Raw genomic sequence first — 17,420 nt, forward strand, 5'->3', positions numbered from 1 at the left:
AGAGAAAAAGACAAGAACAAGAGGGTGGGGGTGTGCTGAAAGGATGGAAAATGGGGGACTTTTCCCAGGGAGTATGGAGGAATAGGAATTTTGAGATTAAGATTCCCAGGAAGAAGAGTTTTACCTTCTCTGAGAATGTAAATTTGATCCAATAAAACAAGGTTTTCATGTTTTTGAGTGTGTTTGTGCTGTGAGGAAAGGACCATACAGTATGTCTGATATCTTTGCATAACCATAGTGAGACTGAAGAGGGATTGGGGTCTTTTCATTTTAAAGGAATGCAGGACTTGGCTGCATTCAAGAGATGTTGAAGAATGGATTTCTTGTAAGTTTAAATGGGAATTGAAGAGGGGTGCAACAAGAAAAATGGCAGACAGTTAGGTATGGTAAATTCCGTGAATTTCTGGCATATTTCCCAGCCTTAATCCAAAAGGGTCTCAGTATCAAGTGAAGAGACTGTCTGATGATACCTTGTTTGTTGCAAAGTTTTGTAAAGAGGGTCTCATGAAGTTCCATGGGGGTGGGTAAGCTGAGAGAGAAATGTCATCATAATGAGGCTCTCTAAATATCAAGATAGAAACAGCATGTGGGATTCGTAAGTGTCTCAAGAGATGACAACAAGATTCTGTAAGGAAATTGGAGGTCTGTGTAGCACTCTCCTAGCTAGCTAGTAGGAGCTCTAGTTTCAATTCTCAGTGAGGAGGTCTGAGTAGCAGACTAGCTCTCTGAGATTTCTCCCTGCACTAGAACATTCGAGAAAGATCTAGAAGCAGTGGGTGAAGGTAAGGAGTGGATATATGCACTATTGAGGGATACTGGTCAATCTCCAACAGGAGGCTTGGCATAGGGCCAGGACAGCCCTTAAAAGTGAGAGAGCCTGCTCAGTGGCAAGAGAGGAGAGTTCGGGTGGAAGATGAGGAAGTGAAGCTGGAGAGAAGGAGCCTGGGAGGGGGCCCAGGTGAAGAGGGGCTCACCTACATGCAATGGAGCTTGGAAGGAGGAAAGCTCAGGACTTCACCAGCTGCCAGAGCGAGAACCACCTGTGCAGCAGAGAAGGAGTTACCCAGCTAGAAGGCCTGGTAGCAGCCACCAACCCACCAGCAGCACAGGAAAAGGGCTGAGTGAGTAAACCTGCACCCCCTGGGCCAGTAAGGGGAATGAGTCACTCTGGTGGGAAACTGGATTAGCATACTACCCGGGACTGTCTTCTTTTAAAGTGGCAGATACTGGATACCCAGGGATTCACCCAGAAGAGCTGGATTAGGAGAATGTGGGGTCTGGGGTGGTACTACAGGAGATGCTGGCTAGCTCTCCAGAAGATAATTTTTGCTGTATATAGTTCTAGGAAATTTTGTCCTCTGTTGCTGTTACCCTTGGGCATCTCATATACCCCTTACCCCATCCAAGTTGAATCCCCCTAAGAAAATCCAAAAAACAAGCTCAAGGACTAGTTACTGTTTCTTGGATGCAAGTCTGTGTGGCAAATGCATTTTGCCTGGCTGTGCAGGACTATAGGGGGACCCAAAACTTTAGCGACTCCTAAGTGGGTAGTGCTACATCTGAAAGAGATTTCAGTCAATGAGATTGCTATGAGTGACTGGGGGAAACGTGGGCTTACTTTACCTATGATAGGGTAGAGAGGGCAGTTAACTGAAAATAGTTTGTTTCAAAAAGGCTTGCATGTAGTACTTAATAGTAGGCCTAGTCATCGGGTGAGTTCTGAGCTAAGATGGTATATGAGGTAGGAGGCAGGAGGGCATTTCCAGACTTACCCAGCCTTTCAAGTTGCCATGTCTGCACCAATCCAGCAGATGAGTCAGGAGTGCCTCTGCATGATATTTAAAAATATTTGAGAAGGCTAGGTGGCCGTAGACTTTAGGGAGGGAGAGTTTTAAATTTGGATTGTTTGTGGATCCATTTTGATATTATCTAATTTGAGGATCGATGAGGGAATGTGAATTGGTAGAGTTGAGAACAGATATAATATTTTTTTTTATCATCATATTAATTATGTTATGTTTCTGGAGGAGTTGTCGGTTCTTGTGAAGGAGAGGGGAGAAATGAAAAGCAAAGGTACAGTTTCTTGCAGATCTGCTGGAATATGAATTCCAAGATATTTAATAGCTTTAGTACCCAGTGAAACTTAAAGTTTGAGGCAATGTGTTTGAGAGGAGGACATAGTGACACCCATCTCTTCAGACTTCTAGAAGTTAATCTTGAAGGACATAAAATCACTGTAGTGATCAAGTTATCTTATGAGATTGGGAAGAGAGGTGTGGGAAGAGGTGAAGGAAGAGAGGAGATCGCCCACATATTCAGAAATCCTATGTTGACTGTCTCCTACTAATAAGCCTTTAATTTGTGGGTTATCTCTTACTCTTAAGAGGAAGGGTCCGAAAGAAAAAATGAATAAGAGATGAGAGAGAAGACACTCCTACCAAGTCTCATTTGTAATAGAGAAGGGGTCCAAAACAATCCCATTCACTTTGACTGTGACAGAAGGAGAGGAATATATGGTGTAGATCCATTTTATGGAAGTGGAACAAGTCAAATAAGTTGTAATACAGCAAATAGGAAATGCCAACTGACCCTATCAAATTCCTTTTTGGCATCTATTGATAGGAAAAGACAGGGAATTTCTGTTTGGGGGGCCATAAGGATGGGGTTGAGCAATTTGATCACGTTGTCTCTAGCTTCTCGGCTTGGAAAAAACACGACTTGATCCAGATTGATAGGTTTGTATCGTGTGTTAGAAGTCAAGTAGCTAAGATATGTGTGAGGAGCATTAGATCTAAATGTAGAAGGGAAATGTGTCTATAACTTAAGCAAGAAGAGGGTTCTTTCTCTTAAGAGAGTACTGAAAATGTGGGCCATCAGGGAGTCCCTGGAGAAGTTGTGAGTCCCATGTGAGAGAATTGAAAACTTTACTTATATGAGGGAGCAAACAAAGAAGTAAGGTCCTGTTTATATTTCATTTCAGAGGTTTACAACTATCTAAAGCTATACAGTACTTTATAAACTTTACTAGTGCATTAACTAATATACAGTAATTGTACAGTCACTTTTACTGCATTGTATTAATATGGGAATAAATATGAAAACAACATTCACGCCAAATAATTAACGTGTAGTCCTAGCTCACATAAAACACACAACATTGAATTACTGAAGGTGTACCTTCAGTGCTGACCCAAATATCACAAAAGGAAGATAAATGTCAAAGAATTTGTATTGAACACATGCCTGTATACAATATCATTTGCTTTTCAGCATTTTCAGTATCCAGACTACACTGGCTAAAAATGACCTGACTTGACACCAGCAAATTCCCAGATAGGCCCCAAGCCAATGAGCTTAAGTTTTCTGAGGTCTACTATCAGTCATTTAACTGCCCCATTTTCATATTAGACAGCTGCCTGTTTGATTTTTCAGTGAGATGAAGGAATGAGGCAAGAGGATTGTTAGCCAGTACAGTATAGTTGTCCAGCAATTACAGACAGAATCTACATTCTGACATGTAGATATTGGCTATGCTAAGAACGAGAAAAATGTCACTCAAATCAAAATAAAAACCTTTGTTGGGCTCTGTGTGTCTTTTTTAAAGAAGATAACGACATTGAGCTTCCAAAAAGAGAAAACAGTCACTCAGAATTCATCTTCTTCTGGTCTGACATTGGCACAGTGAATGTTCATTCTGGTTCCGCACTAAAACACAAATAAAATCAGGCTACATGGATTCTAAAAAGGGTGCCAAATTGAAACACATGTAATTGACAGTAGAGCCTCAGTTGAAGGGAATCTTTGCTCTCAAAGAGGTAGAAGCGCTTCTATATGTTGTGGTGCTTTTAGCTTTGAAAAAGAGCGAAAAATAATTCCCCTCCATGGTGTCCTACTGGTAAGTATACAGTACATGTATCTTAAAGAGACATGGTTGTTAGGAAATGTATGTCAGCAACAGTGTCTGTTCAAGAATTATAGAATGGAATAAGGGGTCAATTCCACTACCCGGCACAGAAGGATGAGCCATATTTCTGTATGAGCTGGTTTCTGTTCTGTACAGGTAATGGGATGGTGGTAGGAGAGGTTGGTGGTTATCATTCAAAGCATGCCTTGGACATGGGAAACAGTTAAAGGCATAGTTCTCCTTTATCAAAAAAGTTGCCTGTGCAGATTAGGGTTATCTGTAGTAAAAAAAAGCTGTGCAGCTTTGACCAAAGCCAAATAATGCCCTTGCTATATGTATATGCTATTTATGTAGCTCATGAAGCCCAAACAAAAAACTCCCAAGACACTGCTAAGAGCATTGCTAAGAGATGCCTAGTTGTTATTGTTCACCATCATGGGAGCAAGGTCTTTCTGTGATTCAAACCCCTTTAAATGCATTTCTCTCCCTGATACAGTAGCTCTGACCTCAGCATTTAAGAGCTCGCTCTTGTGATGGTGAAGGTGAACAGTAAAAGCTAAGCGTCTTTTAGTATCATCCCAGGAGTTTTTCAATCAGACTTCAGGAGGTATGTAATTGACCTACACCTATAGCAAGGGCAATATTCAACTTTAGTCAAAGCTGCATAGCTTGTTTTTATCTACAGACAGTTGCTTGTGTTCCCAACCAAACTGCCAAACCATCAAATGCCTGGTGTCACACCTGATCACATGTGCGACAGCACTGCAGCTGCAGATCAAACAGAGGCTTAAATGACAGCTTCCTTGGTTGTAGAAAATAGGAGGGTTAAAGAATACGTAAACCCAACATTTCATGTTCCTGATATGTGTCTGCCATGTACTTGTATGAAAAAGTATCATGTTCTTTTTGTATTTCTTTCTTTGTGTGAAATATCTGGTGTTCCTGCCAGTCCCTCTGCTTTCCTATTTAAAACTGACCACACTAAGCTTGGGAACACAAAGTGGTCAGTTCTCTAGCTGTGCTGGGAACTCTGCTCCAATGATCAATCTTGTGCTACCATGCTCCACCTGCACAGCCATTCACTGGGGAGACCAATGTGCTGTTGTTACTCCACCCTCATCTCTCTATGCAGCTGAGAACAGAGAGTATGTATCACTTAAAAAGAGGGAAAAAGTATTTATAATGGTTTTTAAGTCTATACACAAATCTTTTTCCTTTCCACTTCTATTTTAAACTGAATGGGTTGTTTTACAAGGGTTTACAAATACTTTAATTTGGAATCATTGCACTCCATGCGTAGCCACATCAAAAATTACTTTAGGTAAAAACTGTGATTATCATAATTAAAAAAAATATATACTCCCTAGAATTACATTATATTTTCCATTTAATAGAAAGGCAGAGAAAACTAAAAGCACTATAAATGTTTTATGACACCAATCCTTTTTATTGTGTTAACTGGCCATTTAAAGCAGTGATTAAAATTGTGGCATTGCATTTCAATTAATCTGCGGGGGTTACATAATGCCATTAATCCCAAATAAATCTAATAACATTTGGCAATCATATATAAAGTCCATTGCGAGGAAACATATTCTCGGCATTTATTTTCTATTTATATGATTTCAGAAGCCTTTTCACAGGAATAAATAAGCCTGCTATTGCATGCTGGTTAAACACTATTAACCTCCACGCTTCTTGCTTTTAACAGCAAAACATATATGTCAACCATTTCGCTCCAAAGTGATCTAAGCTCAAATCTGTTCTGGATAAAAGCCACTCACGTGGAAAGAAAACAGGATAGGCAGTGTGGATTTTAAGTAGGTAGGGGATTCCCTAGATATACAGATCATCACAAATACAGTTCAGGGAAGCAATCATTCTAAGACACCATTTCCTATGTGACAGACATTAAAAAGGCTGCACTATTCTTTGACACGTAGTGGGGTTTGTTGGTAATTTTTACAGATATTAGAGGCCAGCGTATTTCAGTGTTGCTGTAGACTTGGCAGGCTGATTCAGTTTATTGATGCGTGTCGGATGTCTTAAAACAAAAATGGAAACATTCCCATTTATTACTAGCTTTTAACACTGGCTTATAATTTGTGTTAAAATGGATGTCTGTTTAAAGTGATAATAAAGGCAATTTAAAAATAAATAAATAAAAATGAACAAACATGTCATACTTACCTGCTCTGTGCAGTGGTTTTGTACAGAGAACCCTTGATCCTCCTCTTCTCGGGTCCCCTGCCAACACCCCTGGCCCCTCCCTCCTGCCAAGTGCCCCCAGAGAAAGCAGCTTGTTATGGGGCACCCAAGCTGGCTCGCTCCCAAGCCGCTGTTCTGTTTTTTTTTTCTACACACAGAGATTCAGCTCGCCCTCCCCTCCTCATTGGCTCATTGGCTGTGATTGACAGCAGCAGGAGCCAATTGGCAGTGGGGCTCAGGTAATTATTGGGGGGGGCTGCTGCACACCCCAATGCATAGAATACATGAAGGTAAAAAACCTTGAGCATTTACAACCACTTTAATATTTTTTAACAACATAGAGTTGGATACTTTACATTTGCAGGGTATGCCCTTGCAATGGAACCCCAAGAAGCAAAGGGGGTCATTAAAAAATTGCACAATATTTGTTCCTCTAGAGTGAGCAGACATAAATTGGGGTTTGTACTGTTCTCTATGAATGTCAGTTGTATTAGCAATGAAAGTAATGATTTTAAAGAAGGTGATGTTATTGAGAATACTTTGGGGTGTATTTAAAAAATATTTGAATTGCAATTCATTAATCACTTGAGCTCCTGAGGATTTACCCCCCTTAATGACCAGGCCTCTTTTTGCTACTCAGCACTGCACTAATTCAACTGATAATTGCGCGATCATGCAATGCTGCACGCAAACGAAATTTACGTCCTTTTTTTCACACAAATAGAGCTTTCTTTCGGTGTAATTTGATCACCTGTGTGCTTTTTATTTTTCACGCTATAAACAAAAAAAGGCCAAAAATTTTGAAGAAAAACAATATTTTTTACTTTCAGCTATAAAAAATATATAGTAAACTCAAAGTTGGTTATAAATGTAGGCCAAAATGTATTCTGCTACATGTTTTTGCTAAAAAAAATCCCAAAGGGTGTATATTGATTGCTTTGTGTGGAAGTTATAGCGCCTACAAACTATGGTATAGATACTGCAATTTACGCCATTTTTCTGCTATACCGCGCTGCGCTAGTTTAACGAACAATTGCGTGGTCATGCAATACGGTACATAAATTAAATTTACATCCTTTTTTCCCCACAAATTGAGCTTTCTTTCGGTGGTATTTGATCGCCTGTGCAGTTTTTATTTTTTGCGCTATAAAAAAAAAGGCTGACAATTTTGAGGAAAAAAAAACAATATTTTGGACTTTTTGCTATAAAACATATCCAGTAAAAAAAAATGCAAAAATCAAATTTAGTCATAAATTTCTGCCAAAATGCATTCTGCGACATGTCTTTACTAAAAAAAATCCCAATACGTGTAAATTAATTGGTTTACGTGAAAGTTATAGCGTTTACAAATGGCGGGAAAGATACTGGAATTTTTAATTTTTATTTATACTAATAATGGCGCCGATCAGCGACATATGGCGGCAATCAGCGACATATGGCGGCAAACAGCAACTTATGGTAGGACTGCGGGACTGCAGCGGACATTTTGACACTGGGGGGGAGCTGACTTGGGGTCACTGACAACCCCAGTGACACCAATACAGTGATCAGTGGAAAAAAAACACTGAAACTGTACTAATGTCACTGGGGAGGAAGGGGTTAACATTTTTAGAATTTGCTGTGTAAGGGGAGTGTTTTACTAGTGGGCGGGGGTGTGTACTGGAGGGGGGTAGGGAGGGGGGAGCTGATCTAGGGAGAGAAACTCTGCAGCTTCTAACAAGCTGTCAGAGAACTGACACAGAACATGGCTGTGTGTAAACAATGCAGCCCTGCTCTGTGTCAGCGATCACCATCAATCGCGGGAAAATGGCCGGTAAAAACCGGCCGTGACCCGGCGGCTGACACCCGCTGCTGACACCCGCGGGACAGGTAGGGCGGGCACGTGCCTCGCGTGCGCCCCCTACCTGTTTTGAAGGCAGCCGTTTTAAAACGTGCTTTTGCCTACGAGTGCCCCCCTGCCGCCGTTTATATGCGGTGGCTGGGCGGCAAGTGGTTAAGTGAAAATGCACAAACATTTGTTCTGTGCTTATGGGGCAATAAACTAATGTTATTAGGCTATTTCCTGTGCTTTTCCAATGTTTTTCATTGATTTAAAACAGAAAATACAGCATTTGGATACTAGATGGACCAATTATAGGGGTCCCTTTGAAAGGGCATGACCTGCTAAGGTAAAGTATCCAAATTTTTGCAGTAAAACACAGACACTGTAAAAATATGCAATTTTTTGTTCATTTATTTTTTTTTATTACTTGAACAAAAACATTGGTTTTTAACAAAAATTGTTAAACCAATATTATTAGCCTATTTCCTTTGCTTTTCAAATGTTTTCCATTAATTTAAAACAGATAATACTGCATTTGACCACTAGATGTAACAAGTTATTGTAGGAATTTCCTATGATACTTAGTGCCATCTGTGAGGAATGTGGTGTTTGACCCCTGCCCTTTTCACCAACTCCTGACAAAGGACCAGCCAATCTCACACCATGCTGTCACTTGCATGACAATGCCACTCTCAGCTGCACCCAGCACAAAGACTTTCCAGGGTTAGGTGAATTAGCAATTAACCCTTCAAACTCCAAACTGCCACCAGATAGCTTTGGACCTATCAACCCTTCACAATGTTAGCAAGAACAAATGTGTACAATAACCATCTGTAACGCACACTGTCACCACAGACAGGTATATTCAGAGGATTATTATACATAGTAGCATTTTTACATTATTATTATACAGGATTTATATAGCGCCAACAGTTTGCTCAGCGTTTTACAATATAACGGGAGACAATACAGCAACGATACAGTTCAATACAAGAGGGTTAGGAGGGCCCTGCTCCTTGGAGCTTACAATCTAATAGTAAAAAATAATAGAGTAAAACAGAGCAAAATAGAGCAGGAAATAAAGGAATAGAATCAACTAGAATAGAATAAAATGGAATAGAAAAAATTAGAATACAATAGAAAATCAAAGAATAGAATAGAAAGCCTTACAGATAGTTTTAACACTTTCCAAAATATTAATGAAAAGATCAAATGGTGCAATTCAAATATTTACAGAAAGGGATTTTACAAAGAAATAAAGAGAACAATAATGCAACAGAGAAATAAAAGAAATGAGTTAATAAGGAAGAATACTTGCAAAGTCCTTGGTTTTAGTAGAATCCAATTGTCTAAGCAAAAATGTTGCCGCGGCTGTCTTGGGTGTGCATCGGTTGATGTTAATATGAGAGCTACCTTAACAGGTCCTGTCAGTCCCTTTTCTGTGTTATGAAAGGGGTGTCGAACGAGACCATCTGACCAATCATCCGATTTGAAGGATGGATGCTGGGAGGTCACCAAGTTTATCACCAAGTCCCAAATACAGTTTTATACTAATATTAATAACCTCCAATACTTGCAGGTTGTATTCAAGAAACTGGCAGATTATTATTCAGAATTATACTTTGCATCCAGGGATACCACACACTGTGTACCTTGGAGGAATTTGTCACCCATGAGGCAAGAGACTGCTTTCTCCACTTTTATATGTGCTAACATAGTCCTGTATGACCTTGATTTACTCAGTATGATATTCCCCATTCAAATATATACCTAATATTAATGTGTCCTGTTCCTGTTGAATTCTATGAATTGTGTGTGGAATCGTTAAGTTGTGGAATAGATGTTTTATGGTACACTCTGCATTCCTAGAGCTTTAGTGGCCTCACACGTCATGTTTGACAGGCTTGAGTGAGATATTATAGAGGAAAGACGTTTTCATGGTTAATGGAAACAGACATCCTGCAGACCTCAATCCATGTTCTACAGCACTGACCAGGTCTCTTTGCATTCCTGATTGAGATAAGAGGCACTTTTGAAGTTTGTTAAAAGTTATGGCTACAAATTCCAGAGTTTGCAGGAAGAGGGAGGGAGTAAGATCACTGCTCATGAAAACAAAATGGCTGAGACCTTAACAAGATGGCTGTTGCCTACAGCTTCCATGTCCCTATTGTGCACAATCATTACACCATCTAGTGTCCCCATGTGGTATTTCCCAATTGAAATAAGTGAAAGACATTCAAACAAAACAGGAAATTTCCTAATAACAGTTGCTACTGCCTCATTTGAACAGAATGAATGTACATGCACTTTCACTAGATGAATTGCTCTACAGCTTTTCATAAATATACCCTTTGTCTTTTCTGGAGCAATAAGCGCTATTATATTGTAAGGAACATGAGCACAGTAAAGATTTGCTAAAACCCTGCAAGAAGAAAACAAGCATGTACTTGGGCAGCAATGATGGGCACTTATTGGTGGCCCAGTCTGTTCTTCTGCATCATGAGCTTGTCAAATTAGCGTATCTGGTATCTTGCAGACCTGAACTAGAAGAATCCAAAATTAGTGCTAAGTACTAAAATTTTAAAAAGACTTAACGCTGACAGTAACATGATGCATTTAATAGCAAGTCTCCCTGTTGCATAGCAAGATTTGTAATCTGCAGCAGACATATGCCCACTGTGTGTTTGCATACTGACAATTTACATATAAAATAACTTCTTTTTCAATACAGCGTCCATTACTGTATCACTGTCTAGTCTAAGCAAATACATATTTAGGCTTTATGTACAGCCATAGGCCTGTACCTAGGACAGGTGAAGATGGCAGCACCAAGTCTTGAAATTTAATTTACAAGATGAGCTTGTCTATTGATCTATTAGTGAAACAAACCTTTCCACAGACAAATATGGGGTCTGCCATTGCAAATCCCCTTATGAAGATGCTATGTTCTAGCCAGTACACTTACCATCTGGGCATACTAAAGTTGTGAGTATGAATATCTGTAAAAAATAAAATCAGACATCCTTATCTGCATATCCCAATAAGGGACATACACTATATTGCCAAAAGTATAGGGACCTGCTTTACACGCACATGAACTTTAATTGCATCCCAGTCTTAGTCCGTAGGATTCAATGTTGAGTTGGCCCACCCTTTGCAGCTATAAGATCTTCAACTCTTCTAGGAAGGCTGTCCACAAGTTTTAGGAGTGTGTCTATGGTAATGTTCGACCATTGTTCCAGAAGTGCATTTCTAAGGTCAGACACTGATGTCGGACAAAAAGGCCTGGCACGCAGTCTCTGCTCTAATTCATCCCAAAGGTGTTCTATCGGGTTGAGGTCAGGACTCTGTTCAGGCCAGTCAAGTTCCTCCACCCCAAACTCACTCATCCATGTCTTTATGGACCTTGCTTTGTGCCCTGGTGTGCAGTCATGTTGGAACAGGAAGGGGCCATCCCCAAAAGGTTCCCACAAAGATGGGAGCATGAAATTGTCCAAAATGTCTTGGTATGCTGACGCCTTAAGAGTTTCCTTCACTGAAACTAAGGGGCTAAGCCCAACCCCTGAAAAACAACCCCACACCATAATCCCCCTCCACCATACTTGGAACAATGCAGTCAGGCAAGTACCGTTCTGGCAACCACCAAATGTAGACATGTCCATCAGATTGCAGGATAGAGACGTGTGATTTGTCCAGTCCAGTGGTGGAGTGCTTTACACCACTGCATCTGGACACTTTGCATTGCACTTGGTGATGTAAGGCTTGGATGCAGCTATTTGGCCATGGAAACCCATTCCATGAAGCTCCCTATGCACTGTGTGCTAATCTGAATGCCACATGAAGTTTTCTAATTTGAAAGCCACACGGCTCTGCAGACAGTTGGCGACTTCTGCACACTGTGCGCTGACCCCAAGTTGCTGTTGTTCCCAACTGCTTCCACTTTGTTATAATACCACTAACAGTTGACCGTGGAATACTTAGTAGCAAGGAAATTTAATGGATGGACTTATTGCACAGGTGGCAACCTATCACGGTACCACGCTTGAATTCACTGAGCTCCTGAGAGCGACCCATTCTTTCACAGATGTTTGTAGAAGCAGTCTGCATGCCTAGGTGCTTGATTTTATACACCTGTGACCATGGAGGTGATTGTAACATCTGAATCCAATAATTTGGAGGGGTGTCCCAATACTTTTGGCAATATAGTGTAATTTTGAAGTAGGCGCATAAATTAGCATTGGCAGAATGGGAAGTAGCAATAGAAGCCTCCTTGTCATTTTCTAGAAAGTTTCTTTTTAATCATTTGTTTTTGCGAAAATAGCTGCATGATTAAAGGGGTGATGACTGTACTAAAAACCATCACCATTTTTTTCTTTTTAGAGTGAGGGGTTTTCAGTGGAGAACAACCACCAGAGAGCAGATGTGGAACTTTTAAAGCTAGCTATGCCAACCATGGGAGTGGGAGGCATGGAGATTTGATGAGCGTTTGCCCATAGGGGAGATGAAGTTGCACAAGCACTTATGGTGTTTTGGTGAAAAGAAGCAGTTTTTGGAAAAGAAAGAAGCACTTTTCTTCACTTATTAGTTACTGTGGACTATCATTATAAGGACTTATTTATACACTTTAATATTACTTCATCACAGCGCTACTGTGAAGTGGACACTTTGCACTTTATTGGTTGTTTTTTTAAAAAGGTAGCAGCAATGATTTGTCATTTTAATATTTTTATAAATGTATTTTCTCTTTTTTTTTGTTTAGCACTAATTGAAATTTCAGTAGTTGGAGTACAGTTGCAAGAAAAAGTATGTGAACCCCTTGGGATTACGTGGAGTTTTGCATGAATTGGGCATAAAATGTGCTCTGAATGTCATCTAAGTCACAACAATAGAAGAATACAGTCTGCTGAACATAATATTACACAAACATTAGATGTTGCCATGGTTTAATTGCACATAACATGTAAACATTCACAGTGCAGGGAGGAAAAAGTATGTGAACCTTTGGACTTAATAACTGGTTGACCCTCCTTTGGCAGCAATAACCTCAACCAAACGTTTCCTGTAGTTGCAGATTAGACCTGCAGAACGATCTGGAGTAATTTTGGACCACTCCTCTTCACAAGACTGTTTCAGTGTAGCAATATTCTTGCGATGTCTGGTGTGAATCGCTCTCTTAAGGTTATGCCACAGCATTTCAATCGGGTTGAGGTCAGGACTCTGACTGGGCCACTCCAGAAGGTGTATTCTGTGATGTTGCAGCCATTGTTTTGTTGAATTACTTGTATGCTTTGGGTCATTGTCCTGTTGCATCACCCATCCTCTGCAGAGCTTCAGTTGGCAGACAGATTTTCTTACGTTTTCCTGAAAAATGTCTTGATAAACTGTGGAATTCATTTTCATATCAATGACAACAATTCATCCAGGCCCTGAGGCAGCAAAGCAGCCCCAAACCATGATGCTCCCTCCGCCATGTTTTACAGTGGGGATGAGGTTTTGATGTTGGTGTGCTGTGCCTTTTTTTCTCCACACATAGTGTTGTGTGTTCTTCCCAAACAACTCAATCTTGGTTTCATCTGTCCACAGTATATTTTGCCAGTAGTGCTGTGGAACATCCAGGTGCTCTTTTGCAAACTTCAAACGTGCTGCAATATTCTTTTTGGACAGCATTGGCTTCCTCCGTGGTGTCCTCCCATGTACTCCATTCTTGTTTAATGTTTTCCTTATTGTAGATGTGTCAACAAAAATGTTAGCATGTGCCAGAGATTTCTGTAGGTCTTTAGCTGACACTCTGGGATTCTTCTTTACCTTATGCAGCATTCTGTGCTGTGCTCTTGCAGTCATTTTTATAGGACAACCACGCCTAGGGAGAGTAGCAACAGTGCTAAACTTTCTCCATTTGTAGACAGTCTGTCTTACCGTGGACACATGAACATCAAGGCTTTTGGAGATACTTTTGTAACCCTTTCCAGCTTCATGCAAGTCAACAATTCTTGATCGTAGGTCTTCTGAGAGCTTTTTTCTGCGAGGCATGGTTCACATCAGACAGTGCTTCTTGAAACCAGTAAACCCAAAACAGGTGTGTGTTTTTTAAGGGCAGGACAGCTGTCAGCAACACATCCAATATCATCACACTGATTGGAGTCAAGGTTGGCTCACTCCTGGCTCCAATTAGCTCTGGGAGAAGTCATTAAGCTAGGGCTTCACATACTTTTTCCTCCCTGCAGTGTGAATGTTTACATGTTATGTGCAATTAAACCATGGCAACATCTAATGTTTGTATAGTATTATGTTCAGCAGACTGTGTTCTTCTATTGTTGTGACTTAGATGACGTTCAGAGCACATTTTATGCCCAATTCATGCAAAACTCCACATAATCCTAAGGGGTTCACATACTTTTTCTTGCAACTGTATATGTAACATATTTTGAACATTTTTATACAATATTGGTCATTTTGTATATACACATATACATCTGATATTTAATTAAGAGCCCTTTAGCACGGAGGACTTTTTATATTACATTAAATAACATGCATAATATTCATGAAATGTTCATATAATCTTTTGGGGTAGATTGTTGTAGAAGTGAACACCCCCCAAAAAATTTCAGATACAGAATCAGGAAGATGTAACCCTTAAGCTGGCTATACACTGAACCAAGCTTATCTATTAACTGATGCTCTGTTGCTTTGGCAGGCCACATGAGGGATTCGGTGTGGGGGAGAAGATAGTTCTCATCACCTTCATCTCAGCAGTAATTCTGATGACCACTTTGGGTAACCTTCTAGTGATGGTGGCAGTATGCCGGGATAGGCAACTGAGGTGAGTCATGAAACTTCTTGGTCTTTAACATATTTATGGTAATAAAAATAACACTAACAATTAAAATAATGTATTTCTGGCATTGTCCTGCCTATCAAAATATTGTCTATCAAAAATGTTGTCTATCAAAAAGATGATATTTCAACTTTGGGTTGTTAGCAAATTAATTATTCACTTGTATCAACTCTATTCTTATGGGAAGTTTTCCCCTCCACCTTGTTGGACTCTCAGAGGCCAAAAAGTAACTGGTGCTGGAACAACGTCTGGCTAAATACCATTTTACATGCTAGGCAAGTAAGTGATTGTCTCATTGGCACAGTTTCATTGCATGACAGGGTTTTCAATCAGAGCACTAACTTGTTAGAACTTTTTAGCCACCCTATTATAAGAGCATCCCCAAGCTTGTGCTTAGTACTCCAGAACATTATGAATCATTAATTTTCACTTTCATAGATGACCATTTACATTTCTGGCACATTTATCTTTTTTAAATGAACCTGTACATTTGTAAAATGGCAATTACACACATTTTGGTGTTATAATAACACAACATGGAATTCCATTTTGGTCATGGTTTATTCATGCACATGTTATAGCTGAACCCCAGACACACAGCTAAGTACTCAGGGGAGCACGCTCATACTTCGCTATTTGAAAAAAAAAGATTTGTAATTTTGCTACTTTATCACTTTTGTGATTCATATAATTCTGTTGGACAGCACAGCCAGGATTACGTTCTCTTTTTCTTTCAGTTAGGGAGTACAATGATGTCAGCAGGGGCACTGAGAGCAACAGCACAGTGTTAGAGTGAGCGCACTAAATGAGAGTAGCTGCTGGCATAAAGGATAAAACCTCTTAAGCCTCAAAGTATATGATAAAGCAAGTATGCAGCGCTCATTGTGTGAAATAATAGTAAAAAATGATAGTTAAAACACAAATTGATGGTAGAAACTTTCATAAAACGCAAAAAAGCATATAAAATAGAATATCAAGAGAAATAGTGAATGGATGATAATTGTGATGGCAAAGCAGCTAGGTAAAAATTACTTCTGGTCATCAACTTCATCAAAATAAACACAAGTGCAACTTTTAATGATAAAATCTATCAGTCCAGTAAAATGGTGAATGGATGAAATCAAAAATCAACATGCTCAGAAGTACAGATATTAACGGTGAGAACCCAGTAAGATGCAGGTGACTTCTTTTGTGATGTAAATGAAGTATGCTTGCACTTACCAGAAGCGCAAGGTTAATGTGCATATAGTGAATATCAAATCACACTTAGGGTTCTCGTAGTCATCCAGAATCTGGTCATCATAGGGGTAGAGGGGGGCACCAATGGTTCACACACATCAGTTAACTCTCCAAACCTTGTAGTGGACCAAAATCATGTAAAGATGATCAAGAGGATGATTCCTTGAGCAACTCCGGCTATTTTGGTGATCCACACCAGGGGATATTATTCCAACCTTAAGGTGGCTCAAAAATGATAACGCCACCAAAACAAAGATTTAAAATAGTGTAGTATGTTTATTACAAATTGGTAAAATCATTAAATGACAATGACATAAAGTCCGTCATGAAAATCCATAAAAAATCAATAAATGTACATAAAAGCAGATATCTGTAAAAAATAGCAGGGAATATTCCAAAAATCAAGTATAAGAAAACAGTACCAAAGTAACCACTGGGTCCACGTGTAACCTCAATGAGAAACGTCAGTGAGACAGGGCTAATCACTGACGCGTTTCGTGTAAAAACACGTTGTCAAAGGGATAGCCTTGTCCCTGATGTTATGATCTATTTATAACCGCATGCGAATACTCGTTATGAGTACTGCAATGCAAAAAAAACTAACTGCGCATGTGTGAAGTGGGCGCCATTTTGCCAAAGTCCCGCGCACACGTGCACTACGTCCGCGATCGCAGGGAAAATCGACATGACATGATGACATCGACATGAAGAGACCACAGGCTGCTTAGAAAATGACAAAACGGGAATCGATTAGAATATTACAATCAGATTATCACCCATGATAAATGTGGTATATAGGTGTCAATATTAACGAAAAAATCCTTGAAAAAAGTTAGTGAAAAACAGCTATCTTCAACCATATGAAAAGTGCAATATCAAAAATATTAATAAAATATGACTAAAAGGGATAATATAATTTATGTGAGAAGAGAAAGATCAGGGTATATATCAAAAATATAATATTCAAAAACTACTGGTCTCTAGATGAATGTCTTAACTTACATAATAACATATAAATAAATAATAAAGTATCCAATGCACATTAAAAGGGTAAAATAAAACAAAATCAATGTTACAAAGGAATGAATATAAGACAAATGAATCCTGTATTGGTTATATATTAGAACATGGTCTAAATACTAGACTACATGACAATAAAATAGCATATAGAAATGTATAGAATAGGATATACCAAAAAAATTTTTTTTTTTAAATGGTAAAAAGTAAAAAAATCCAAAACTAAAATATTCTGAGGGTTAAAAAATGGGTTGGTGAAAAATGTATCAATAGTACTCTGATGTGATAAATAGAATAGAACACACAAAAAAAAGGGGTAAAAGATGGCATGACATTGTAAAAGACTAGGATTGACCTACAATAACATTATACAGTTGTGAACCGTCATATAT

General features: G+C 39.3%; 1 protein-coding gene across 3 annotated transcripts in view; it reads left to right on the plus strand.

Moving 5' to 3' along the window:
- Nucleotides 1–17,420, plus strand: part of HTR4 (5-hydroxytryptamine receptor 4) — a 637,984-nt gene that overhangs the window by 352,995 nt on the left and 267,569 nt on the right. For all 3 annotated transcript variants that reach the window (XM_089671102.1, XM_089671101.1, XM_089671103.1), the window contains one exon: nucleotides 14,632–14,757. In XM_089671102.1, the coding sequence (XP_089527228.1) occupies nucleotides 14,632–14,757 (126 nt within the window). The remainder of the gene's footprint in view (nucleotides 1–14,631; nucleotides 14,758–17,420) is intronic.

Source organism: Staurois parvus, unplaced genomic scaffold (assembly GCF_062004578.1).
Source record: "Staurois parvus isolate SC_StPar_1 unplaced genomic scaffold, SC_StPar_1.0 ptg000099l, whole genome shotgun sequence".
NCBI lineage: Eukaryota > Metazoa > Chordata > Amphibia > Anura > Ranidae > Staurois > Staurois parvus.